The sequence below is a fragment of the Pelmatolapia mariae genome, linkage group LG8 (assembly GCF_036321145.2).
Source record: "Pelmatolapia mariae isolate MD_Pm_ZW linkage group LG8, Pm_UMD_F_2, whole genome shotgun sequence".
Classification (NCBI taxonomy): Eukaryota; Metazoa; Chordata; class Actinopteri; order Cichliformes; family Cichlidae; genus Pelmatolapia; species Pelmatolapia mariae.
Window position 1 is genome coordinate 10,314,304 of NC_086234.1, and position 27,760 is coordinate 10,342,063.

Genomic DNA, 27,760 nt, shown 5'->3' on the forward strand with positions numbered 1-27,760 from the left:
AGAAGGGTTGTGAAGCCAGGGCCAACGGAGGTAAGAGCAACCACCGAGGCACCGAGCAGGACAAAAGGATAGCAGGGGTAGGACGGAGAACAAGGGCACAGCACACAGGAGGGGAAACCGCGCAGCCAGCAGGAGTTGTTTGCAGGAGGAGTGTTGACATTAAGCCGAAGATGAGTACATACACAGTGACTCTGAATGGCCCTGCTCCGTGGGGCTTCAGACTACAGGGAGGAAAAGACTTCAACATGCCCCTCACCATCTCCAGGGTAAGGACAGAGCGACCCTCACAGATTTGTTGTGCAACATAAAGAGAAAGTAATGAGAAATGTGACACTAACGAGACAGCCTGTAATTAACTTGGAAAGGGAAACCAAAACTTCTTCAGACATCTCAGACTGTGTGCACTGATTGGCTGGCTTAGGGCAAATTGAATAATTCAGTGGTGATAAAACACAAAATACACAGTTCGCAATACTGTAAGCAATTGATTAACACCCTCAAACAAAACCTCTGTAACCTTTCCCTGCTTGGTTAACTTAGCATCATTTTATTTATTTGTTGTTGTGCCAGCAGAAAACCAATCACACAGCACATTCTTCAACTGTTTAATAAAGTGCCCTTAAACCCTTAAATGTAACCTAAAAAGCCTAAAAATCTTTTATTACGCAGCACAGATTAGATTATTTTTTCCTGCTCTGACTATATTTGACATCTAGTTTGTGTTTGTGTACACGCATACTGTATATCTGTGTGAGCAGGTGTGGTTTGTGTGTGTGCTTTGGTTATGTAATGTTGCTGTAAGCGGTGATGGCAGGGAGCCTCCGATGTAACCTCCATGGAGACTTCAAGAACAGCAGCAGTGGAAAGATGGGAATAGTTTCACTGCTGCCTGACTTAACGCTGAGTGCTGCTGGCACACTTCAGCTAATTTTCAAGAATGCCTACATTTCATCTTGATTAATCACTTTTTTCCTCATCCAAGTCATTAGTTAAGCAAGTGACTATCGAAGTTATTGATATTGATTTGATTATTTTAACTGTCAAAACTGTTACTAAATTATTTAAAATAAAAGTTTAAAAAGTTTTATAAGAACTTATAACAAGCATAATTTTCTTAAAAAAACAAAGCAAAATCTAAAATCCAAGTTAAAAGGAAGGAAAGACTATAACCACTTAGTGTTCAGCAGAGAAACTTTCTCCCTTTCTCATTCTCTGGCAGGCACCACTAGGGGTGTATTTACAGCATTCCCTTTAAATAGCATTAGGGGAGAGGTGGATGGATGGTTGGGAATGGGACAGGAAAGAAGCGAGCATTGCGAGGAAGCTAACGGCAGCTTGTGTTACCTTTAGTAAGCTTTCTCGTGGTCAGTTTCAGTTTCCTCGTTTGGAGCTGCTCCTGTGGAGAAACAGATGGGCAGGGGGTCGATTTAGGAAATAACAGAGAAAAGCAGGAATGAGGTGGATGCTTGCCTGAGAGTAATCTCTGTTCCCCTCCCACCTCGAGCCCTTCATTCCTCAGGCCTGATTGATGCTCAGCTGGCAATCAGACTCTGTTATATTGATCCAGACATCTGTTACTTCATTGTCTTCTGATCCCCGTCTTAGGCAAGTGAGGGGAGCTTTGATCTATGTCCAGAGTAACATTGTATCATTGGATTTGTTCAGGTTACCTGTGATTGGTCCTGACAAGTTAACATAAAACACTGCAGCTTGACAAGTCAGCTCAGGGTGACATTACAGTTTGACGTAACACTGCAGAGGTTTGAATTCGGACTTTTGCCAAGATCTAATAAAAGGAAAGAGGAATGAAGACATTGGATTCCTTACTTCTTGTTATCCAAGCCAAAGCACTTGCCACTAAAAGTGATATTTATTTATATATCTATTGTTATTAATTAAATATATTGATGTTAAAATGTTCTCATTGTGCTTGCCATAGCTGAAATTGTTTTAAAAACTTGACTCTCTCAGAGTTTCACCCACACCACTCCGGTCTATTTGCATGCTCTCTTGAGACTGAAATATTTCTAAAGGAATGAAAACATCTCTCACCGTGAAAGCATCTCTCGTTAGCGCATGTGGAAAAAATAACCTAACAATAGCAACATTATGCCTAATATTTGTCTAACTAATTGATTCGGTGCAGTCTGGCGTGCTGTATAAAACATGCAAGTAACATTTTTTTCCACATGAATTATTCATCGTTCATTTTAAAGACTCTTATTTTGAAGGATGAACGTGTTATATCTAAGGAAAACATGCGTGATGAATTGTTTGGGTGGTGTCGTGCGCTTCGCTGAACTGAGGCAGCAGAAATATTACTTCTCCTTCACCTTGCTTTTCTGGCCTCTTGCACACACGCACACACAAAGACTGAAATGGAAACACTAAAGCAGAAAAAGCAGACATAAAGAGGAAATAAAGACATGGCGACAGTCTGAAAAGACACAGCAGACCAATGATAATGTGATAAAATCTTGGGGAAAAAATTGCTTTGTAGTGAGTTTGTAGAGGCCATGATTAAAATAAACAGAAAAAAAGAACAATCAAGGAAGTTTTGCATGAATGTCAGTAGCAGGTGTGTGTCAGTGTGTGTGTTTGAGAGATAGAGAGGGGGCTCACAGGGGTCAATCACTGGCATCAGGAGCATCGCTTATTTTTAACTCTTTAACGAGTTGCCTGTAAGCCTAGACCCAATACTGTATAACCCAGACCGCTGAGCTCACTTAAACCTCCTCTCTGTGTAGTTTAACAGCTAAAATGAGGCTTTGTTGCACAGCTAGAAGTAGGAATACAGAATTGAAGGTCATACATGAAGGATAACTGAAAGTGACAAAGAAAAGTGATGTAATGCTTTACATAATCTGAAGAATAAAATCTTTTTTCTTGTCATTCAAATTCAAGAAAATCTTCCCATCTCTCTATTAAGGACCTTCTTCTCTTTCTCTCTTGTTCTGTGTTCTCTAACCGACATGAGACATGTCAATGAAATAAGTTCAGTGTCAGGAATAAAAGTATTCTGCACGCTTTGTGGCTCTGAAATGTGGCTGCTTTTATTTCAGTGTTTTTCCTCTGCTGTTGACACTCATTAGACTCGTAGATAACATTTGGTTACGCTCTGTCAGTTAACATAACTCATCTCCAGAGCTGAAGGATTACTTTAGTTTGCTTCATCGGCTTTTCTCTCCACTAACTTTAAGGCTTATTTACTGTGCCGCTACACACACACAGCGTTAATAACTGAGTGAAAAGAGCAGCTACAGTGGAAGCGGAAGTAACACGTCGGCTGGGCAGTTTAAGGCCAACATTAGCAGGCAGATGAACAAACTGTTTGAATCGTATTTTGTGTTTATAACTTTCTTACATGCAGGTCAATTCGTACTACGTGTAACTGCATACGTTTGTCAGTTTTCTGAGGAACGTGTATCAGTGGCTCTAGCGTGACCTGCTCTGCTGACCCTTTCCTTAGATAACTCCGGGCAGCAAGGCAGCGGGAGGCACCTTGACCCAGGGTGACATCATCTCAGCTATTGATGGGGTCAGCACTGAGGGGATGACGCACCTGGAGGCCCAGAACAAGATCAAGTCTGCCACCACCAAACTCACCCTCTCAATGCAGAAGTAAACAACCAGCACACTTATATCTTAACACCCACCCCCACAAACTAAAGTAGATGATGAAGAAGAAACTTTTAAGGTACTTGAGTTGGATTTGCCTTGTCAGTTTGGACGTTTAAGGAGGGAGACAAAGTGATGAAAGTGATACTTCAGAAAATTAAGGTTCCACTTCACACTTGAGTAAACTAACAGATCCGGGATTGGCTCTGTAACTAGCTGTGATTCCACAAAATCCCTTTATGTACACACTCAGTTCAAATCAGTTTAATTTTATGAGAGTCTCTTCAATCCGCCTACACAGTTTCCATTTAGACTAAAGGTGAGCACATGTGATTTTTCCAACTTCTAGTTATGCATATGAAAAACTGCCTGATTCTGCAGCTCAAACATCAAAAAAAGTGACATGAGGAAAACACGTCTGACTTTTTGTCCCTGAACAGAATTAATTTTTTTTGCTGCATAATCTACAGATCAAGACGTCCAGCTCCAGTTCCCACGGCAACTCCAAGGATGGACTCACCCATGCCAGTCATCCCTCACCAGAAGGTATAAACACAGCTGCTCTATCATAAAAAAAAACACACCCAGATGACACACACAGACATACTGAATATCATATATGTTGTCTGTTAAATCCTGTGTGTTGGTAAATGTCTTTTTCATTTGTGTTCCGTATCCTTGTCTTATACGTGCTTGTAAGAATATGATTAACTATTTTAAAATGGTGCCATCAGGCAGTGACCTGCTGCCCTCTAGTGTAAAATATTCACAGTGCAGCTGCAGGAATCACTACAGGGAGGTCAGAGGTCAGCAAAAGAAAAACAAAACACCAAAAGAACAACTGCTAAACAAGCTGCTAGCTTTGGTTTAATTTAAAAGATTCATTTTCCATCTCTATATATCCATCTATCTTGACATTCTCCCATTTTTAAGGCATTACAAGAGGAACATTTTGCAGGAGAAGTTCAAAAGAAGGATCAAGAGTCTTGTGGAATCCTCCTGGACAAAAAACCCTGCAAAAGAAATCTCTTCCCAGCTTCAAGATCTCCTCCAAGCCAACGGGGGCAGTACAATTCCCCAATAGGTCTTTACTCCCCCGAAACTCTCAGAGAAATCATTGATATGCAGGGCAAAATAGGCGAGGGATCGGCATCGGCCCGAAGAGTTTCATCGCTGGGGTAGGTTAGCACACTTTAACCACCGGTTAAATAATACGGAGAGAAGAAGATAACTAATCTGGGGGTGAGCCAAACGGAGCTCACCCAAGGAATGAAGTCACACCTCCCTCATTTAACCAAAGATTAACAGAAAATGTACTCAGAACTTTCCACTGCTATTCCAGTACGCATAACCTCTCACACGTGGCACTATTTTAGGAGCGTGCATACAAATGCACCTGGCCTGCATCCAGGTAACAGAACAGGAGGAGCGCAGGATCATTTGAGGATATTTGGAGCCTCTTTACTAAAGGTCACATTACCTCAGTACTACATTTAAATATCTCAGAACAAAAACTGACTTTTCAAGATGAAAAAATAAAGCCAGTGAAATGATGCTGCCATCAGCAACATCGTCACCAAAGAAGTCTTTTTGCTGTTTCGGCTCCCCAAGTTGCTTTTTTGAAGCTTTTATCATCTGGGAAATGCAGCCCTCTTACCGCACACATGGGAATGCAAAGCCCACAACAAAGGTTTTATTCTTGTTTGAAGCAGAGACATGCTGTTGTCGCTGATGTGAAAGTAAAAGCTCTGCAATTATAGCAAAAACAAACCTGCTGTACAGGTGCTGACTTACGGTTCTCTGAGCTCGTTCAAAAAACCAAAAAACAAAAGGTATCAGATTCTGTTTTTTTTTTTTTTTTTCAATAGATCGAAATAATTAGGTATTAATTTTGTTGTTTTTTGTTGCTTTTTTTAATCTTTGTTTTTGCCTTCTGGCTAACTGTGTGTTTAGATTCAGAAAACAAATCAATAACATTTATTTTGCTCAAACAATTCTAAGGGAAAAATGCAGAAACATTCATTAAAAATTAAAGTCAGAATTTTTAAAACTGTTTTGTTTTTTCACCCCTAAAATAGCAACAATGCTTTTCAGTGGATCACATATTTAATAACCTGTAACTGACTAATCGTTTCTGCTGTATTGTGCTGTTATCACTGAATTATTCAGTGTAATAGTGGTCATTTATTGCAGAATTGTGCTTTTCTCTTTCTAAATTTATCAGTTTTGAGAATATAACTGTAGAGCCCCACTATAGTAAATTTTAGGGTTGATATTCATGTAATGAAAGACGTCCTTATAGAGGGTGATTTTCAGCTCCACAGAAAACCAAGTGATTGACTCAAAATTAGCTCCAACATCGAGGGAAAATGCCACAATAATAATAATCTTTTCTTCTTGGTTCACAGTGCATTATTGGGCTACATTATATATTTTGTTGGACAAAACATAATATAGCACATTCTTATTTATACTTCCTAAACAGATACCAGAAAAACAGCACTTTTTTTCCAACTCATATTTCCACCTAACAAAGCTCAGGTTGGCTCCATTTCTTTCTTCTTCTTCTTTTTTGGTGTCCTTAAAGTCATATTCATGTTGCATATTTGATCTGGAAGTTCCCATACCTGGAGTCTGGTGGGAGATGAATTATGGTCGCTGTTGAGCGGTCTCTTCTCAGAAGGATGGCATGTGTTTGCGTGAAGTCTCAGTCATGGAATACTTGTAGAGTTTAATTAAGGGTGTAACGTGTTTGGCCTCTGACATATCACAGCCAGGTATCAGTCTCCCCCTAATCTGTTTCCCCTCTGCTGAGCCCTTACAGTAACGGCCAATGGGAAGTCAGGTGTCAGAAAAACGTGCTCCATGCAGAGCACAGGACGATGACGGCAGCGTCATGCCAGCAGCCCCACCTCACTGAGCACATGCTACACAGACACACACACACACTCGGAGAGGACGAGCAGCTGTTGTACGCAGTTATGGAATGTTCCGCTCTGGTTACACACCATCATCCTGAATCCCCGGAAGGCCAAACCTGAGAAAGGACACCCCCGTCTATAGGGAGATGCCCCATACGTGATATGTTTCACTTTACTGTACCCTGAACACATCCATGTACTGTAGAGGCAAACATTTATGTGTCTCACCACTGTGGCAGCGTGGAATTGAACACATTTACACTTTGAAGTTGGCAGTGATTCCTTGCATAAGAGGAAGTCAGTCTCTCTGAAGACTGAAATCATTCAGGCTTAAATCTCACATGATATTGGTTATGCTGCGACTATGTGTCTTTAAATAGCTCGTTAAAACCATCAGGCACTCTTTTTTTTCTCAGTTTATTTTGAAAACAGCAACAGAACTCACAAATACGCACAAACTCAAAGCACATTCAAACTGTGACCTCTGCAGTAGGTGAAAATTTAATAAAACTATATAACTGTGTCTGGGATAGGCTCCAGTCTCCTCTGCGACCCTGAATTTATTAAGCGGTTAATAAGCTAGATGCATGGATGGATGGACAGACTGAACTATTGCCATATTATTAGCCTTGTCTTGTACCCATATTAAAATTAAATAACACTGAAAACCACCATTTCTTCCAAGTAACCCTGAGAATAAGACTGAAATGTGAAGATTTGATGCAGATTTATGAAGGTGAACTTATGTGAAACTTTACAAACTCCTGTTTAGCAGATTTTAAAAGCCCAGAGTGTAACCTTTTATACATGAGACAGATTCTTGGCAAAAGCTAAAGTGAAACTAACATAAATATTTCCATATGCAGGGTTAGAAATAAGAAGCATCTCCAGTAACTTGTCTGTGCCAACCTGTGTTCATTTATCTGTAATGTCTGCTGTTCTGACATAAGTTGACCAGGTGGTTTGCGTTCTGTTTTGTGTAGTTGTGTATATTTTTGTCTGTTCTGCGCTAAATGTGTCTACATCCCTGCCGTCCTGTGTCATGTGACTGAAACACTTCTGCTCCTGTCAGTCACTCCTGAGGTTTCAGGCTTAGCAGGGAAATATCCCAGTGATGGAAAAAAGGCTGCTATTCTGACCAGTACATGGGATTACACATGAGCACTGTAGCCGGATGGTTTCCTGCAACGCACATAGGGCTATTGTTATCCACAAAAAATACCTGTAGTGATTCACCACATCCCCTCCTTTTGTCTATTTGTCTCTCTTTGTGTGTCGGTTCCTCTGGTGTGTTTCAGGTTATTGCAAACACAGCTGCAAAGTCAGTACCTTAATTTATTTTTACAGCATTTCATGTGCATGAAGTGAAGCGCAGCAGTCTTTTGTGGGATTGTTGTGGGATTTGTGTGTTTGTGGTTGAACTAAAGCTTCCTTGTAGCTGTTGGGCTGAACTGAGCGTGGCGTTCACAAGCTAAAAATTCAAGTCATGGTAAAATCATCTGGTCCCCAGAAGTGGAAAATGGCAGACTACAACATTACTTTGGTGACTTTTGCCTGAATCTCTACTTTTCTCCATGTCACAAGAAATGACTGTGCATCGTTCTTCACTTTGTTTATCTGACAGCTCTGTTGCCATTTACTTTATCATAAAAATGTAACATACCTGTCAAGATTACATTGTAGCCAAGAGACCAGTTACAAAGTTACTTACATTTTGAGACAAAGAAACCAAAACAGCCTGTAAATTTTAGCGCTGACACATTTTTATTTCTCCCACAAATAATTATTTCTTTTTCATTTCATTTCATTAAAAGTTTATTGATCCCAAAGGAAATTGGTTAAGGCTGCCGGCATTCCAGCGCCAGCACTGAACTCATAATGTACTGAGACATTTACCTGCATTTCCACTTCTGCTGGTCCTTTTAATCAGTTTTACTGTGTGCGAAATTCATAACAGACAGCATTATGTGTGTGTGTATTTGCAGTACTATGTCTATATCAGTATAAGTGAGTGCATCATTTTAAACATGCCAGTAATGACCTGTCAGTTTGGCCTGCTGGGTGTCTGAAACATTCGCATGTTTGGTTTTCTTTGGACTTGTTTGTCAAGTAAAAGCTGAGAGTTTAGAAATATTCAAGTGATAATGTCAAAGACCATTTAGTTTCTGTTGACATGCTGTGTCCCAATTCCACAAATATTAGAAATATTAATTCACTGGTATTAAATATTTATCCAGTAGGATCTAAACATTTGCCACACATAGTACATGAATAATGCTGTGTTTAGTTTCCCTCTAAAGGAAACTAAACACAGGTTGGAACAACATGATTCCTGATTTGAGCATTTTCAACTTGGAAAATCAAGAAAAACTATTTTTTTTTGCTCCTTCGGTAAAGCCTGTCATGTGTGACTAGCACTTAAATGCCACCGCAGCCCATAATCCATAGAGCCGGGTCAGTGATCTGTCTATGGCTTATTTAGCAAGTCACAAACATACAACAATACAGATGAAAAGGTTTACTGTTTACATTCGCTGCTGCCATCTAGAATAGTTTCGGTAGAGATGGTGGGGTTGCTCCAACTTTCCAAGTTGGAAATCAGATTTTAAGGCAGTGTTCCAGGTGAAATTTCCATTTCTGAACTTGGAAATTCTGACTGCAGCTGGATTGCACTGTAAGAAGTTAGCATATGGCATACCCAGCAGCTAATCTCCCTTCCAAACAGTGACAGCAGGATGCAATGCTCCCTGTGTCAACTAGATTATTTTTAAATATATTTCATTGTGGCTTCAGCATTAAAAGTGAAAGAGCTGTTAGGTTGTCTCTATGTCTATCGGCACTTAAATACTGTTAATAAATTGTGAACTTTGCAAGTGATGTTTGTAGACAATCTCAAACTTTGATGGTGTAAGTCAACATATGGTAGTCAACATGGTAGTGCAGTGGTTGGCATTGCTTCCCCACAGCAAGAAGGTCTGGGGCTCGAATCCAGTCTGGGGCTATACATTTTTTCCATGTTTTGGAGCTGGGACACAGCTACAGTATAGAGTGGTGTATATTTGCTAACCACTACAGCGGTACAACAGCCCCCCCTTTCTGCCGATTGCATGACTACACTTTGACCTTGCCGTTTCTTTTCCCTCATATTCCTCTCTCCTATCCCCCGTCTGTTAACGCCTCATGTTTAAACCCTTCACCCCACACCTGAAACCTTCTTCTTTTACCCACTGACCTTTCACCCCTTCCACCTGCTCTGACAGTGTGGAGTACACCCCCAGCTTCAACCCCATTGCTTTGAAAGACTCAGCCCTGTCCACCCACAAGCCCATTGAAGTGAAGGGTCCAGGAGGAAAGGCCACTATTGTTCACGCTCAGTACAACACACCAATCAGCATGTACTCACAGGACGCCATCATGGACGCTATCGCAGGGCAGTCACAGGCAAAGGGACACGACAGGTGAGGACACACAACTAAACCAATCCCGCCCCCAGGTGTTTTATACCTCTTTTGCACTCACCATTTGATGACATCACACTGACTGAACAAAGCCATGTGTTTAGAAATTAAAGGGTCAGTTACTCAAATGACAAAAAACCCTATATTCATTCACTTAATCTTCACTTGCTGGTTATATTAAGGCACTAAAATCTACTTTGATTGTCAGACTGGTTTAAAATATGCCTCTGTCCCCATAAAAAAAAAAAAAAAAATATGCCTCTGTGTGTAAATGACACACCAAAGGGTAGTTTACAAGTCAACTTGTGAGTTATGAATGAGAATCCCATCTTACTGTTGCCATAACGCAGTAGGTCACAGCATCACTGCCACTATGAGATGCCAGTGTGTCTGATAAAACAGCAGTGGTTGATGAAACTGACCTTTTAAGAAACTTTTGCCTGAAAAGCTCCAAATAAGGTGGAGCTTCTGAGCATACGTTAAGCCTACGCTGCTACAAATAGGGTGTCTATAATAGTGTAGTGTATGCCCGGGCTTTTCCTTGTTGTCTGTGTCCGTGCCGAGTACTCCTCCGTGCCTTCACCCACTTTCCTCTGCTCATTCCATCCAACCAACCAACCACACCCGCGCTGTCCTCCACCCATCCCTCCCCATCCTTCCTTCCTGGTTGTGACATGAAGTGAAGAGGCAGGCTCCCCTTTGGCGTAAGTACAGCAGAGCTGCTTTTCCGTCTCGCCTCTCCTCATCCGTGCGTCTCCTCTCGTTTACGACTTCATAATAGCTTGTGCATTGCGCCATGTGTCTCATAAACTAATGCCCCACTGAAAAATGTCTGAAAATCCTCCAGCCTCCCTCTGTATACAGAATTTATGTTTTTACGTGTTTGTCTGAAACATCACATCAAAGTGTTTGATGCACATTAACCATGAGGTTGTCATGGTTAATATGTGAGGAAGTACCCGTGGGTACTTTGGCCTTAGTGTGAGAGTGCAAGTCGAGTTTAGAGTCATACTCTGAAAAAAGGAGCCACTATCATCACAGCTTCAGGAACCTGATGGGATTTCATCTGATGCAGTTTTATGGCATGGGAATGTTCTGAGTATCACAGGTTTTTAAAACATCTACTGCCCGGACCCGCACTGAATCACTTACTAACTGCTGTGTACATGCTCCTCAGTATTTAATGTCATGAAGACTACATGAAAGTAAATACAGGCACTATAAAGGTAAGGTAAAACTATAGCTCAACAGAACAGAATATGATGGATTAACACATAAACTATAAAAATGTAATAATTAACCTTAATGTAATAAATGCCCATGATTGTATAAAATTCAAGATTTTAACCTAAACAGCATTTGAGTAGGATTTCAGTGGGTTTGTAGTGCAGTGAGGTGCATGTTATAAATACTGCAGAATTTAGCAGGCCTTTCCAGTTTCAGGTCTGTTATACACTGAGATTAGAGACTTTGCAACTCCTAAAATGCAAAGAATTATAGACACATACAAATATACATACAGTGCTGTGAAAAAGTCTTTGCCCCCTTCCAGATGTCTTAGTGTTTTTCATATTTGTCAGACTAACATAATCAATAGATAATCAAAGAAATTTTAATGCTAGACAAAGATAACATGAAATGACGCAAAACCCTTGGCAGAAAAAGAACTGCAATCAAGTTTTTGTGATAACTTTGAAGGGATTGGGTTTCTTTAGGGTTTTTTTTTTAGCATGAATAGCCTGTTTAAGATCATGCCAAAGTATTTCAGGCCACTGCAACCTTGATTTGGGTTTTTTGTGCCATTCAGAGGTGGACTTGCTGGTGTTTTTCGGATCATTGTTCTGCTGCAGCCCAAGTGCATTTGAGCTTCAGGGTCCAAATTGACGGCCATATATTCTCCTTTAAGATTTTTCATAGAGAACAGAGTTCATGGTTCCATCAGTTGCAGCAAGTCATCCAGGTCCTGAAGCAGCAAATCAGCCCCAGACTATCACACTACCACTACTGTGCTTGACTGTTGACATGATTTTCTTTTTATGAAATGCTGTAACAGGACTTACATCTTACAATAACTTTACATTTCGTCTCATCAGACCATATATTGTTTTCCCAAATGTCTTGGGCATCATTAAGATGTTTTTTAACAAATGTGCAGAAAGCTTTTGTGTTCTTTTTTGTCACCTGTTATTTTCTCCTTGGAAGTCTCCCATGGATGCCATTTTTTTCCAGTCTCTTTTTTTTGTTGTTGAACCATGAACACTGATCTGAACTTTGACAAGTGAGGCCTGCAGTTCTTTAGATGTTGTTCTTCTGTGACCACTTGGATGAGTCATCATTCACTCTTGTAGTAAGTTTGGCAGGCAAAAGTTTCACAACTTTACCACTAATTGATGATTTAACAAGGGGCAATTACTTTTTCACACAGGGCCTGGTAGGTTTGGATATATAACTGTATTTTGTATTTATCTGGGTTTTGTCTAGTATTAAAATTTGTTTGATAATTTGAAATATGTCAAATCCAAATGTAAAAACTAAGAAATTAAGAAGAATGCAAATAATTCTTCACAACACTGAATTAAAAGAATGATGCTTTAGGCAATTTTACTTTTTTTCCAATATTTGTTTTTGGTGTACAAATATTCTGTTCCTACAAAGCAATTGTACACCAAAAACATAGCACTACTCTAATATTGTTAGGTGGTAGTGTATCATGGGCACTTAATACATGATCTAGTTTCAGCTTTTAAAGGTTGGGCCTTAATATTCATCATTGTTCTGATGACGTCTAACTGAACTCTTTGTCCTGCAGTGGTGTTCTGCCCATCAAGGAGCCTGTGGTAGATTGTGCATCTCCAGTGTACCAGGCAGTGATCAGGCCAGGAGAGCCCCTGGACATGACTGACTGGGCTCGCCGCGCTGCCAACCTGCAGTCTAAAAGCTTCAGGATTCTGGCCCACATCACTGGCACCGAATACCGTCAGTACACTGACTCCACCTTATCTTCTTGTCCTTTCATACTTTATGATTTCATACTCTCTCCCTGAATGTGCCCGATACTTCTCCTTGCTAATCCTCAATTAGTTATCATCTCATTGAGAGATCTTACTAAATGCTCTTGTTTATGTCTGTCAATGCAGTGCAAGACCCAGATGAGGAAGCCCTGCAGAAGTCAAGGTAAGAGTGGTCTTTTAATGGTGTGTGACCAGTCTACTGACAGTTGGAGACATTAGAGAGGTTCAGATACTTTAGCAAAATTGAAAAATTACATCAACTGGCATCAGCTACCTTGTCTTAAAGAAACATACATAGAAAGCTAAGCTGAACTGAAGTGGATACTTCAACTTTAATTAAAAGGGTTTAACAAAAGTATTGCATTAACAGTTTATTGCAGCCATTTTTATACATAGCGACCCACTTTCATATGCTCAAAAGTAACTGGACAAACCAACATAACTTTTAATGGAAGGATTGTTTTTTAATGCTTGGATCCCTGCTTGAATCCCTGCTCTGCCAGGCCTTTACTGCAGCCAGCTTTCCTTCTGCTTTATGGGTCTCTTTGACTTAACTTTTATATCTAATAACCTATTTTGACACCAGAACATCATATTTTGAATTTTGCCTCAGCTAATTATTCATTTCCACTGTCAGATTAGTTTTGCAGCACTTGGTTGAATCTGAGCAGAGAGCTCAGCTGCTTCTATTAGAAACGTATCAGCAATAAATACTAGTGAACCAGCTCCAATGGCAGCTATATACGCCCATGCTTCAGTATGCTGGTATGCTTTAGATCATGACTTGCTCTTTTCCTTCTTCATACTCTTCTCCTTCCATCATTCTTGTGCAAGTTAATCTTGTACGTCTTGAGAGTTGTTTTTTGACAACCTCCAAAGAAGCACTTTACTATCATCAGTTTATTTCAGAAAGGAGAGATACTGAGATACAGAATACAATTAATGGTCTTTTAATGGTTTTGACGATTAGACTCTGATGACTCCCAGTGATAGGAATTAGGATAGGACCCCCTGGAATCTAAGCCTCCATCTTCATCTTCACCATCACCAGTGTTTAAATGAAGCTCTGAGTGACAAGAGTGGGGCAGAGTGCAGCCTGATTGGCTCAGAGAAAGTGGGCAAGAAGATGATTGGACTAGAGCAAGGATGTTGCCATTGAGTTTGATAGCATGGAAACCTGGCAGTGATCGAAACAATATCCTCCTGAGACCCAGCCTATTCATTTTTGTCCTCTATAATGGACATTTGTTTTTAATCTGTATCCTTTGACTTATTTGAGCGACCCTACTAAGTCTCAATGTGCTCAATAGAGGACATTCTAGCATTTCCAGTGATATCTCATGTTTGGGTGGTCTCTTTTACCTCCAAAGAGGCAGGAAATCACGAAAACAGAAAAATACTTCTTTCCTCAGTACTCAGGAATCCACTTGGAAAAGTGGTGCACTATGTATAAAACGGGCTTTTTCTTCTATGATACACTTTGATGATGTACAGCTGAAAAATTACAAAGAAGTGTGTCACTCTCCAAATATACATGTACCTAACTGTAAACTAAAAACTGTTATTTATTTATTTAATTTCTTTCCCCCCACACACACGTACTGTTTTCCCTACCATCAGAGAGAAGTTTGAGTCGGAGGTCAAAGGGCCCCGCTTTGCCAAGCTGAAGAACTGGCATCATGGACTGTCTGCACAGATCCTTAATGTCCAGGAATAAAGTGAACAAAGGGAAAGAGGGAGAGAGAGGAGGAGAACATGTAAAGGACGACATGGACAAAAGGAGGAAAAAGAGATAAATTATGGAGAGAGATAAGGAGCAAGAGGAGGAGCAAACTGCTCGGGAATGTGACATAGTATTGTAGCCCAGATTAGTTTGATGAAAGATACTAAATGTTAGTGTAAGAATGCTAAATGTTAAATGTCAAATATATCTGTCAGCTGCTAAAACCTGATCTAGCATTTGGGTTTTTCTTTCTTTGTTTCCTTTTTGTTTGGGTTCTGTCTGTCTTATGTGAAAGGGAAATTGTACAAAAATGAAGTATTCAAGTGAAAATGCAGAAATTATGTTTCTTTTATGCACCAGTACGTAAACAAACATATGAATTTTAACACTATGTGCATGTTTGTGAGGCAGCACACATAGAGATGTATCTAAATGCACCAATACAGTATGTAAAAAAACAAATGCACTGATATGAATGTGAATAAATGTTTTCTTAAAACAATACGGCTGAATGAACTGCTGTAAACCACTTAAAAATCAAAGCTGGAGACATGGTGTGGTGCTATGATTGAGACGTTCATCAATCGAGTTTCATGTCATTTCTGTTCCTGATGGGAAAGCAGAAGCAGTCTTTGACTTTGCAAACCAGGATAAAAACAAAACAAAAAACAAAAGAGCATCTAACAGCTTTTGACAGGATAATAAGATGATTGTTTATTTGCTTGTGGCACTGCTGGCACTGGCACAGCTGTGATAACAGGGCTGACAAAGCCTTAGATATGAACCCAGCATGAGGAGCCACAATCTTCAGCTTTTATGTTAAGGCAACGCCATTAAACTTTTTCTTATTTTCTAACATTCACGTCTCAAAAAAAATTAATAAAACACTGAAAACATATCAGATCTCAATGGAAAAAAAAACCTTGCTGGATATCTATACGGACATAGACTGGTTAATATGTTAGGAAAGAAAGGATACCATATTTTTTGTGGAAAAGAAATTCAAAATGGTGCTCAGTAGTTTGTATGGCCCCCCATGTGCTTATATGCATGCATAACAGTGACAGCTCCTAATGGGATGACAGGTGTCCTGGGCTATCTCCTTCCAGAGCCTCACTGAACTCCTGGACAGCATTTAGTGTAACCTGCGGGGGGTCAGACGTACCAAAATATAAGGCGTTCTATTGGATTTAGGTTAGTAAAATGCATGCATACTCTCATCACATGAGGCTGGGCATTGTCGTGCACCAGGAGGAACCCGGGACCCACTGCACCAGCGTAGTGTCTGACATTGGGTCCAGAGATTTCATCTTGATACCCACAACAAACCTTTTGGCAATTGCATCTCCTGGAGGAGTTGGAGTAGTTGTGCAACCTCTGTAGGGTCCAGCTATTGCCTTATACTTCCAGTAGTGACACTGAGAACAGCCAAATGCAAAGCTAATGAAAAAACAGAAAACATGAGGTGGGAAAAAATATCAGTGACCTCCATCTGTAAAATCATTTCTGTCTTCGGGGTTGTCTCATTGTTGCCTCTCTTGTGCACCTGTTTTTAATTTCATTGATACCAAAGCAGCAAAAACAACCCCCTCTGCTACTTAACTGACCAGATTGATTGGCTGGATGCTGTACTCTAAAAAGCAAATTTTTTAACAGTGTATACTGTGGCAGTGAGTTAGTATCCAAGGGTTAACAATATTAACTCTTTGTTTAGTTCTGTTTCTTCACCAACACATGACAAAGATATATGGCTGTGTTTTTCTGCTAATCGCTCCCCAACCAACTAGCTAATGTTTCTGCACTTTCTGGTGAAAACTGACACACCAAACATGGACTTGATCAGTGAGGCCACAACAAAAAATATAATATATATAGAACCAAAAATTCAGTTTTTAGAAAGATGTTGAAAACTTCTGCAGAGCAAAGGGGAACTGCCAGAAGGGGGGCTATTCTGTGTGCACTTTTTACTACCAGCAAGGCTCTTTTCAGGTAAACAGTTTATAGTTCATAGTCGTGCACGTTGACTTGAACTTGGCCACAAAAGATTTGCAAACAGCATCAGTGACTGATGAACATACATCTTATGACTTAACAGCTGAAGTCTAAATAACCCCCCATCACTGCCATAATGCTGCGTCATGATGCAATGAGTGCTGTGAACACCAGAGGGCAGTCAAAGACCTGAAGGAGGGGCCCTCCGCCTCTCTGCAACAGCAGAACAGCGCTTCATGGATCACGGTGTTCTAGCTTCATCCCTTCCTTTATCTAGTATTATACAGTGAATATAATTATTTTCCTACTTGCCAACATTTTAATATCAAACAACTGTTTTTGGAGGGAAAAAATGGAGCTTGTGTAAAGTGGGATTTGCTGGTGAGGAAAAGAATAACCTGTAGATAAGTCACATGACTCCGATATTCACTACTTTTCGTTGATTTGCAGATGTTTTACAAGCTGATATCCAACAACTACATAATACAAAGTAGAATTCAGTAACTGAATCTAGTGTGCATCATCACCTTTAGTAGACGTCGATGTCTGCTACCCTTCCTACAGTCTTACATGAATAACACAGCCTCTTCTGCACCAGTCCAACACAGTGCATCAGTGTATTCTTTATTACACTACCGCAAACTAAACAATGTAGCCTAGTATCTTCATTAAAGCTTTGACTAACACAAAATTATCATTCAAGTACAGTTTATTTTGCAGGATATTTCACAAAAACAGCAAATTACCAAGTACGGATCCAATGTGTTAAAAGCTAAACTAAACTGGCTTTTGAAAATAATCTCACATTTCTTCTCCTGTGCGTTTCACTGCATGTCACTCCAACTTTACATGTGCACCGCGAACGCATCACAGGGACGAGAAGAAAAAAGGATGTGTTGAGGGTGTAGCGGGTCGTTTTTGTTTTTTATTACTGAGCAAGTATATCTCCATGTTTTCACTGGGAACAACACCAGGCAGCAGCACACGGAAAATTACCTCACACGTGCATTAACCTGCCTCAGATTTAATGACTGAAGGTGCTGAAGGTTCCGGATCGTTCCGGATCATTTCAAACCCTGGTTGTGATATCAATGTCACTCAGAATCACTGCACTGCTGAATCGGCATGTCTGAGTGAAACAGAAGGAGGAGGAGGAGGAGGAAGAGGATGAGCGGGGCTGTTGTGACTCATTCAGGTGAAGATGACAAAGCAATTTCTCTCCTATCACAACCACAGAAATAGCTGTAGATGCTCTCTTTGTCTTTCTTAAAGCATTCTGATTCAGCTCAAGTGGTAAAAATAAAAAAATCAGAGCTGATGGCAAAGCATTTATATAAACAGCAATACTATATGTAAAAAGAATAGACAAGCATATAAATAATAAGTATCTACTAAGAACATTTTGCTAAGAAATTAAAAACGAAGGAATCAAATGTTTGGGACAAGCTCTGTGATGCAACTGCAGATTACATTGCAAAATTTAACGATGCATATGATCTGACAAGAGGCTCTGTCGGTTATGTAACCAGCGCATGGAGCCTCAGCATCTACAAAGGTGTGCCCAGAGCAGCGTGCCAATCAAAATATGCAAACAGATAGCCGGAGGCTGAGCTGAGCATGAGAGAGAGTCACCAGAAGAAAAGATGGACGAGAGTGGAGGGATGACTAAAGGGGCGGGGTTGCAGCATGACTTGAAAATGCTGCAGCATCCGGCTGCCTCTCCTCCTCCTCCTCTCCCCATCTTTTTACATATTGGCTGTATCCTCCCTCCTGTTCCTCTCAGTCTGAGTGCTGTAGCCCTGCTGTGTGTTCCTCTCAGCCCTCTGTTGGAGCACCAAAGGGAGGAGGAGCCACCAGGAAACAGGCACTTACACATACTCACCCAGACACACACTCTGACATCTCACAGCATCACTTCTGCACGCTCACTGTAAGCACCAGCCAGCCAACCAGCCAGGCCCGTTTGGAGCAGGGGAACCCAACTGTTTCATCGCCCAACATGGATGTACTGATGAAGGGGTTCTCCATGGCCAAGGAGGGGGTGGTGGCCGCCGCAGAGAAGACCAAAGCTGGCATGGAGGAAGCAGCAGCTAAGACCAAGGAGGGGGTAATGTATGTAGGTATGTAACATATCATGCAGCAAAAAGAGTTTGGAGGGTTGTGGGGGGGAGGTGCACTCATTTTTTGGTCTATATGTGGAATTACTTCATGTACTTTTGCATCATATGACTTGGGATCCATGTCTGAGACTTGTGAGAGGAACAGAGAGAGGAGGAGGAGGAAAAAGAGAAGAGAAGGCAGGAAGGAGGGGATGGAGTGAGTGCTGGTGGGATACTGCTGCAGGACTGGTGCAGGGTCCAGAGGGTGGACAGTGAGAAACAGCGAGGAAAAGACAGTGAGGGTTACAGCTTTGCAGCAGGACAGTGATCAGTGGATAAGTTTGTTTGGGGGGAAAGCAAAAGAGAAGAGCAAAAGGAGGGAAAGGAGGTCACTGCAGAGTTCTGTGACGCCGCTTCCTCGGGCTTTCATCACCTGACCAGCGTGACTTTAAATCACTGGTCTGTGAAGCAGTTTGGACAGGGATGTCCAGTGATGGACTGGTTTCCAGAGTGTCAATTTATCTGATTTTTTTAAAAAAATTTAATTTACAGAATAGAGCTGACCTACATTCATAATTAAAAGAAAAAAATATATTTAGAAAAGTGTTATAAAAAGCATTTAAACACTTAAAAAGAATCATTTCACAGCAATGATGTAAGTGTAAGAGGAAATACAATTTTAAATGCCCAAGAAAAATGATTCATTTATATTTTACCTCGGGTGCTTTGCACAGATGCTGTTGTTTCCTGCACTTTAATTATAGCTCAAGCTGCCACTGCGTCACGTTTCAAGGTTATCCCAAGCAGCAGGCTTTTACACCACCTGGGACAGGCCAGAGGGGGTGCAAAAGTAAGGAGGGTGGGTGAGGAACGATCAGAGTGGAGGGCTCCATCGTTGTCTGCTGTCTATCCTGTCAGTGCTCTGTCTGACCATCATGCAGCAACTACAAAATTTTAATCATAATGATGAAAAAAAAGGGAAAGTCAACGGCTCAAGCTTGAGAGGGAGGGGTGAGTTAGGGCAAGGATCATTTGAGCACTGCAGCAATTTGCTCTCTCTCTCTATCACAACCCCTCCACCCCCCACCCCCACCCTCCTTCTCCCGCACGCTCTACCCTCATCGGTTTGTGCTGGACGCAAAAACATTTGCGTGCTTGTGTTAGTTTGTGGCTTCACAGCAGCAGGATTGGCCTCCCAGTGAGTGCTCCTTCCTTCCACCCCCCACATTTCACAAAACACCCACCCCAGGGAGACATGGAAGAATGGAGGGATGCAGGAAAAAGAGACAGAGAGAGAAAAGAGGGGGTAAAAAAAAAGAAGGGAGGGGTGTTATGTCACCAAAAGCTTTGAGCTTGTAGTCTCGTGGCTCTTGGAGGAGAAAGACAGGTGACACATTGGGACAGAGGGCTGAGACTTGCTGGGTAAAGAAACCCTGTATGTTCCAGGAAGTAGACAGTGGTCACAAGCTCAAGGAAACAAGAGAAAGGGGGTAAATGTGAAGCAAGAGACAGAGAGGGAACAACGCAGATCACAGGGGGAGGATCAGAAGGGGGAGAGGGGATGTGATCAGTGAAGAGTGTCAATGGTTTCACTGTATCCGCCTGCAGCAGAGTGCCTACGTCAGCATGTGGCTGTCAGTACACAGTATCAAGGTTTGCACGCCTGCTTCCCACCACATTGGCCAGACCTGGACAAACACAGCAACATGCTCAGTGATTTATTTATTTATTTTTAAAAGCTCCTGGCTCAAAACAGCTCCAAAATTTAAGTTTTAACTTTTAATTAAGAGATTTAATTTGGTATTTTGGTAATCACTGGTGGTTTCATTACAATTTTTTGTTTAAAGAGATTCATGGAAAATCAAAAATACACAATCTAAAAATTCTAGGTGTTTATTTTTGCAACAATATGAAAATATACCAACATATATAGCAATTATTTTAGAAAGAAATAAATTAGCATGATTTTTTTCTGCCCTGTAAATTTAACATGATGTTTTAGCAATAAGGAATATGAATTTCCTTTTTCATTTGTATGTATATGGTAATACAGCGTATTGTTGTTTATATATAGGTGTGTAAAATTGCATCTTTTATTTAGCTGAGAGCACATAAGGATTCACAGTTAACAGGATTTTTCACCACATCAGGATTGCTGAAGCACAAATCCTCCTCTGGAAAAAAAAAGCTGTTTTCTCTGTGTTTAACGCATCATTTCATAATGGGTAAAAATGCATTCAAACGCTCTAATCCATGCCGTCTTTGGGTACTCAGGCATGCCTCCAATCAGGATTATAATTTATTACAAGGATTATTTCAACAATTGCGTTTTTGTTCTTATTCTTGTCATTTGATCAGCTGTGTCCTGTGCATCACCTTCAGCTGGAATCGGCGTTATTACAAAAAGATGTTTATGATGTACTCGATAAATCATAAAGCAAAGTTTCCTCAGAAGTCATGTATTCTTTCACAGGCATGGCTTGTTTGGTGACAGGCAGATCAGCTCTTCAGCTGAAATAGTCACGGCGTGCAGTGACACTCGGGAGGGGGGCTCCCCCTGTTGACTGAGAAAGAAGCTGTGTCACTGCAGCCTGCGATGAGCTGTACTGCAGTACTGCTCAGTACCCCGCACGTGGCTCATATACCACGGGGAACGTGCTGAAAGATGGAGGGAAGCAGAAGGTAGCAAGGCTGAGTGGATGTGGGACACTGTAAATGGCAGCAGCTGTATCTATGTGACTATAAAAAAAAGAGTGCAGTCAGTTTACTCATCTGCAGATGTAGCCTTCCTTTCCTCCATTAGTTCCTTTTTACCTTCCTCTCACTCTTTCTACTGTTCTTATCTTTTAGCTCGGATACTTCCCTCCTGCCATCCCTAACGTTGGCAGATTACATAACCACAATTTAATCTGCTGGGATCATACTGTAATGAGCACAGGGCTGGAAAGCAGGAAGGCATGCACAGAGACGTGCGGCTGTTGCAGCCCATTCACAGGATGACTTCCAATTAAAAAAATGTTTCCAAGTGAAAGGAGCTTTTTCTAGAGCTAGTGGTAAAGATAACAGGATCTTTAAACAGTCCAGACTTTATTAAAAAAAATTAAAAAGGCAAAACCCTTTGAGAACGCAGGAAAGCGCACAACACACCAGTCAGACTGACAAAACTGTGAGTAAAAGTAGGTCTGTGAATGTATTTTTAGAAACAGTAATGGATCACGCTGAGCTGAGACTCTTGGGAATGTTATGTCAGAGTTTAAAGGGGCAACAGCAGCTGAGAAATATCCAAAAATACATAAGCAATATCTGCTGTCAACATTTTATGATATTTCTCTGACAACATTTAATGCACTGGTGTATTAAATGTGCTACTATTAGGTTATTAATAATGTAACTCTCATTTCTCTTACTACATTATTCATTAATACAAATTTATTATATAATTTATGTTTCATCTGACTGTTTCGCTCACTGAGGAAAGAAACCATAGACAGGACAAACAGGGCGTGTGAAATATGTCTCTTTATTTTACAGGAAACATACATGAGTCACGTACATGAATATGAGTCTGTTTTTCCTTTTTGGTCTGCAGGGAGTAAGACAAAGGAGGGAGTGGTATCATCAGTAAACACAGGTAAGAAAAGCTGCATGTTTGAGCCACTATTAAGATCATAGAAACATAGAAACAGAAACCTCTGAGGGGAGAATGCAGAGGTTTGTTGTCTGAATATGAAGTGATTGCTGTTCGTTATGATCCTTTCTCTTATTACAAAACCAACATCTAAATATGTTCATTATTTTTCATCACCGTATTGATGGCTACACCTTTAAGCACTGTACTGAAACACTCTGGGAATTAGAAAAAGGAGCTCCTAGTAAGACTTGAATGGGATAGAGTCCCAGATGGTTACAAGGGTATGTTTTATAACATAGGTAGGTGGGATGGTTAACCATCAGTTAATCTTCATTGTTGAAGTTTTGTCTCTAGTAAAACCGAAAAAAATAAAAAATACATAAATAAAGTTTGAAAATATTTCTGTTAAAGCACAGTTGCCACCTACTGTATGTGGCACTCAATTTGATTTTGCAACACGCAAGTAAAGATGTTATTGATGATGATGACAATGATGATGATAACCTTTTATTTTGATGGTTAGGCTCTTTAGATGGTTGATTTTAAGGGTAACATCTGATTTCTGGGGAGATCGTGGCTCAAGAGTTGGCAGCTCATCTTGTAATCGGAAGGTTGCCGGTTCGAGCCCCGGTTCCGACAGTCTCGGTCATTGTGTCCTTGGGCAAGACACTTTACCCGTTGCCTACTGGTGGTGGTCAGAGGGCTCGGTGGCGCCAGTGTCCGGCAGCCTCGCCTCTGTCAGTGCGCCCCAGGGCAGCTGTGGCTAAAATGTAGCTTGCCATCACCAGTGTGTGAATGGGTGAATGACTGAATGTAGTGTAAAGCGCTTTGGGGTCCTTAGGGACTAAGTAAAGCGCTATACAAATACAGGCCATTTACCATTCTCAAATTACTTCTTTTTTGTATCTAGAAATTTAAGACATGAAAAGCATAAATATTGAATTTTGGTCTAAATCAAATAAGAGCAGTATGTACAATTAAACTGTTCACAGAATACACGATTAGAGGTACAATCATCAAATGTGTATCAGGTGTCCTCTTCCAGGTGACACAAATGTGGCTCATTGCTTATTACTTAAATAATACTTTGGTCAAGTACACATGAAAAATCCTGATTTTATTCTAATCCATACAGATAATAACAGAGCTGCATAAAGCTTTAACAGTCATATAGAAAAAATAAATAAGATGTTTACTGAAGGATTTTAATGTTTAGTGGTGTTACTTTACTTTGGGGGTTGGCACTGCCCAAGCCTACTCCACACTAAAGTTAGGGTCACTGTGGTAGACTACTGTTCATGCCCAACACTCTTAGATAAAAGCATCAATAGGATTATAGCATAAATAGTACTGGAAAATACATTCACATCACTCAAGTAATGTAGATGCTTATCCTTTAAGTACTTCTTTGTTATGATACCATCTACTTCTACTCTGCAGTACTTTAGATGCAAATATTGTACTTTTTACTACATAAAATTTACTTTGGTGCTGTTGGTAATTATTCTTTGGCAGGGTTATGAATTTTACTTCATACTGAAGAAAAAGGTGTAAAGATTTATTTACAGTTCTACTTGGCAGGTAATACGCCTGTCTCTGAATATGTTGTCTACACTGCATACCACTTTTCCTGATCAAATGTTCTGATTTCCTGTCCCATCCCCATCTGATCTTTTCAAAGTCCTGGAAAGAGCTTTGCACAGATTTTCACATCAAGGTGAAAAATCAGGACTGTGTTTTCTCACAGTGCAGTTTACACACTAACCTTCTTTCGCTCTTCACGTCTCAGTGGCCAACAGGACCGTGGATCAGGCCAACATCGTCGGAGAAACAGCGGCTGCGGGAGCCAACGAGGTGGCGCAGGCGGGTGTGGAGGGAGTCGAGAACGTTGCTGCATCAACCGGGCTGGTCAACCAGGTTAGTTACCATGGTTACTGTGGGTCGCACCAACACTCTTCATAGGTTTGACTCATTAGCATCTTTGCAGCTCTAGAAGGGAACCAGAGTTTTCCTGCAGTAATAATGCTGAAAACTTCATTTTTAAAAAGGGATCAGGGATTGATTGAGCTGAACAAAGTGTCAGGTGCACATTTAAGTTAAATTGTGCCTGAAACTGATCTTTAATGCCTAGTTTGAGGTTGAACACTAGATGGAGCCATTTCCCCTGAACTCACATCAGACAGCTGCAGGACACCAAAGAAATCAGATTTCTTTACTGCAGCACTCTGTTGAGTAAATTAAGTTAACTTAAGTTAACTTAATATTTATGGATTCAATTATTATTTATGTCATCAGTGTGTTGTTTACTTGTTTTTTAAGCAAAGTAATAATAATTTATATATAACTGTGACACATTTGCAATAAACTTGTATTACAACTTGTAGAAGAAAATTTTGAATAACCACTCTAATGTCATTTGGAGCTCTTGGAACTGATCGTCCTCCTTCTGCTCTTATACGTTGAACTCTCTGTCAGATGTTAGATGTTCTTACATTTAACATTTGTGTCTTTTCTGCATGTCTTTATTGTCGTGTGTTTTGTGTGCCATTTCTTTTGTTATAATTTTGTGCCAGTGCTTTTTTTTCTTGTGCTTTCCTGTTGTGTTACTGTTCTCACATTTTGTTGTTTGTGCTGTTTGTGTCTCATTTTTGTTTCCCTGATAGGAGGAGCCTGTATACGAGGTGCCAGTTGGACAGAACATTGTGGGGTCATAGGTCATAAAGAAATGGGGTGGGCTAGGAAAGCAGAGAGAGGGGGGATACTGTGCATGTTGCTAACAGTCTGTTAGATGTACACAATCTGTAGAAACCCTTTTGTACTGGATTGCGTGTACGTTAGTTAATAGTGTACAACAAACTCAGTGAGCTCCAGGAGGAAAGGGAAGAAACAGAAGCTTCTGTAAGGCTTTCTGAATTTATTCCTGCATCATTTGGCTTTGGATTAAACTCTTCATCCTTCCAGGAAAAATCCAAGTTGTAATACAACATAAAAAATAACTTTGTGACTTCTTCCTCTGAATATTTGAGACATTTTCCTCTCATGCTCACTAAGTTACTTTAGGCTCCAGTGATACTAAAATTCATTTCTAACCGTGTAGCTTGTCTATGCAACATTAAGCCACATCTATAGAACATCAGACAAGGCAGTAAATATTCTTATGGCATGCATCTAAACTGCTTCCCTGTAAGGCCTGTGCATCAGAAGCCTGTAGGCAAAAGTGTTCCTCTGACATCTTAGAAAGCTATAATTAATTAACTGACTCTCCCTTTCCTGAAAAATCTTGCGCATGATGATAAGAGCTCTTTAAATGGCACTGCATGCTTTTTGGAAATATTGTAACTGCTTTATTGAATTAGAGATTCCATCCGTTCATTCTTTGATCCTCGCAGAAATATTCACGCCACCTCGCTCGTGTTTATAATCAATCCACATTAACGTCTTCTCCTCCCACAGGGAGAATATGGAGGAATGCAGCAGGGCGGGGAAGGAGGAGAGGTAAGATGAAACTATTTCTTTTATTTTATGTATTTTATTAAAATCACAGACATTAAAAACGGTCACATACACCTTTGTTATACAGAGGACTTTCTTTCCCGTTTCCAGTTTTCATGATCCTGATGAGACTCAATGGCTAGTTTCATATCTTCGTTTTTTTTTCCAACATGATGTTAGTTTTATCATAGTTAGAGTCAAACAGACAATAAAGCACTGTATGCTTGAAGGTGGGCCTCCATTGTGATTTACAAGTTGCTAATATATAAGCATGCAGTGTCCCTGCATTTCTCAGCCAGATCATCTCCTGTTTTGTCACATTTACTTTCAAAACACAAAAAGAGTAATGGCCAAACCAATGGGTAATGTCATGTTGGTCACACTGATTTTTTATATACAGTCTATGATTCTTCTAGTGGTAACTAATGTGGAGCTGCTAGTGTTGAGAAGAGATGAGCTATAGAAGTTAGACAAAGCAGATTTCAGGCTTCTCGATTTCAAAACAAAACTGTATAACTTACAGATTCATTACTTTATACAAGTTTTTACTGTACACATCTCCAGGCTTTAAGACACATAAAATTATTTTAAAATGTATTTTCAGTTCTTAAAATGCATGGATAGGCAGATCAGTTGGAATCCATTCTCATGCTAAATGCACTAGAGTAAGTTTCACGTTACATATTCTATACTATCAAGGATCAAGCTGCTACTGTAACGTCAGTTTAGTAATTTAGTAAAGATCAAACATCCAAGCAAAATGAGTTTGTAAATTGAGTAAAACCATAATTTAGACAATAATAAAATCTAACCTGAAGAATCTGTGTACCAGTCTCCAGAATCCAAGGCTTAAATAAACACAAACCGGATTAGCAGAAAAAGAGAAGCACGCAAGTTTCTAATTACAGCAAAACACTGAAACCAGGTGGGACATCTTAAAAGGAAGTTGTTTGGTGATGCTGTGAACAAATCAGCGATTGCACAGATATGATGAGGATTTCTGGCTGCCTTGGTTTCATGTTTAAGTATGAATGCAAAACTCTAAATCTAATCATCTAAAATATGATTGTATGGAAATTTTAAGTAGCAAAAAGGCAAATACCTCCAACACTATTCCCAGCTACACTAAACTGTGTTTGAGGAATGCTGCTTTATGATCTTTAACATATGCTTGATGTTTTCTACTGTTATGTTATACAAATACAAAAATGTCTTCCACTGTTGATATTTGTGTTTTTATGTTTTTCTTCTTTCCTTCCTTGCAGGGATACTAGTCATCTTCAGGCCCTCCCGTGCTCTCCAGCTGCCCCTCGCCTCCCCCTTTGCCTCGCTGTACCAGACTCCAGATGTTCAACAATATTTTTTTGTGACTTTACGGAACCAAAATCAACTAAAACAGACTCTTCCGGATGCTGCACCTCCGCCCCTCTCTCCCCGCTCAGTCTCGTCACTCCCCGGTGCCTCCCCCTGTGGTCCTCACCGCCATCTTTCCTCCCCTCTAATTTTACGCAGCCTGAAGCTTTCGTACCCCCGCCTCATCTGTGTGTTAGTGGTGTCCTGATATGATCCTGGTGTTGTTGCTCTGCCACATGAACCCATAGTAAAATCTCACACGCAAACACACGTTCACAAAAACAAAAAAGAAACACACCAACATTCGGCACACACATGAAACACTCACATACAGTACATGCCATTACGGCACTGACTCGCACTTTGGGCGAATTAGTCACAGTTGGGGGAGATACGATTCTGGGTGTGAACAGTAACACAGTGTGCGACTGAGGCAAGACATGAGAGGGTGGATGAGCTGCA

At 40.5% G+C, this 27,760-nt stretch overlaps 2 protein-coding genes across 4 annotated transcripts; both read left to right on the forward strand.

The window, feature by feature from the left end:
• The first annotated feature begins 53 nt into the window (after positions 1 to 53).
• On the forward strand, positions 54 to 14,969 carry ldb3b (LIM domain binding 3b). Of its 2 annotated transcripts, XM_063482166.1 has the most exons (9): positions 54 to 266; positions 3,470 to 3,621; positions 4,089 to 4,164; positions 7,838 to 7,860; positions 9,800 to 9,997; positions 10,678 to 10,701; positions 12,807 to 12,973; positions 13,135 to 13,171; positions 14,629 to 14,969. In XM_063482166.1, the coding sequence occupies exons 1-9, from the start codon at positions 171 to 173 to the stop codon at positions 14,723 to 14,725; spliced, it is 870 nt and encodes a 289-aa protein (XP_063338236.1). In that variant the 5' UTR covers positions 54 to 170; the 3' UTR covers positions 14,726 to 14,969. The 2 variants fall into 2 exon arrangements, with proteins under 2 accessions (XP_063338236.1, XP_063338237.1); XM_063482167.1 differs by lacking the exon at positions 10,678 to 10,701.
• Positions 14,970 to 18,451: 3,482 nt separating this feature from the next.
• sncgb (synuclein, gamma b (breast cancer-specific protein 1)) lies at positions 18,452 to 27,324 on the forward strand. Of its 2 annotated transcripts, XM_063482780.1 has the most exons (6): positions 18,452 to 18,843; positions 22,412 to 22,453; positions 24,243 to 24,370; positions 25,117 to 25,134; positions 25,907 to 25,948; positions 27,211 to 27,324. In XM_063482780.1, exons 1-6 carry the CDS (start codon positions 18,723 to 18,725, stop codon positions 27,217 to 27,219), a joined length of 360 nt encoding a protein of 119 aa, XP_063338850.1. In that variant the 5' UTR covers positions 18,452 to 18,722; the 3' UTR covers positions 27,220 to 27,324. The 2 variants fall into 2 exon arrangements, with proteins under 2 accessions (XP_063338850.1, XP_063338851.1); XM_063482781.1 differs by lacking the exon at positions 25,117 to 25,134 and having other exon boundaries at positions 18,457 to 18,843.
• The last annotated feature ends 436 nt before the right edge of the window (positions 27,325 to 27,760 follow it).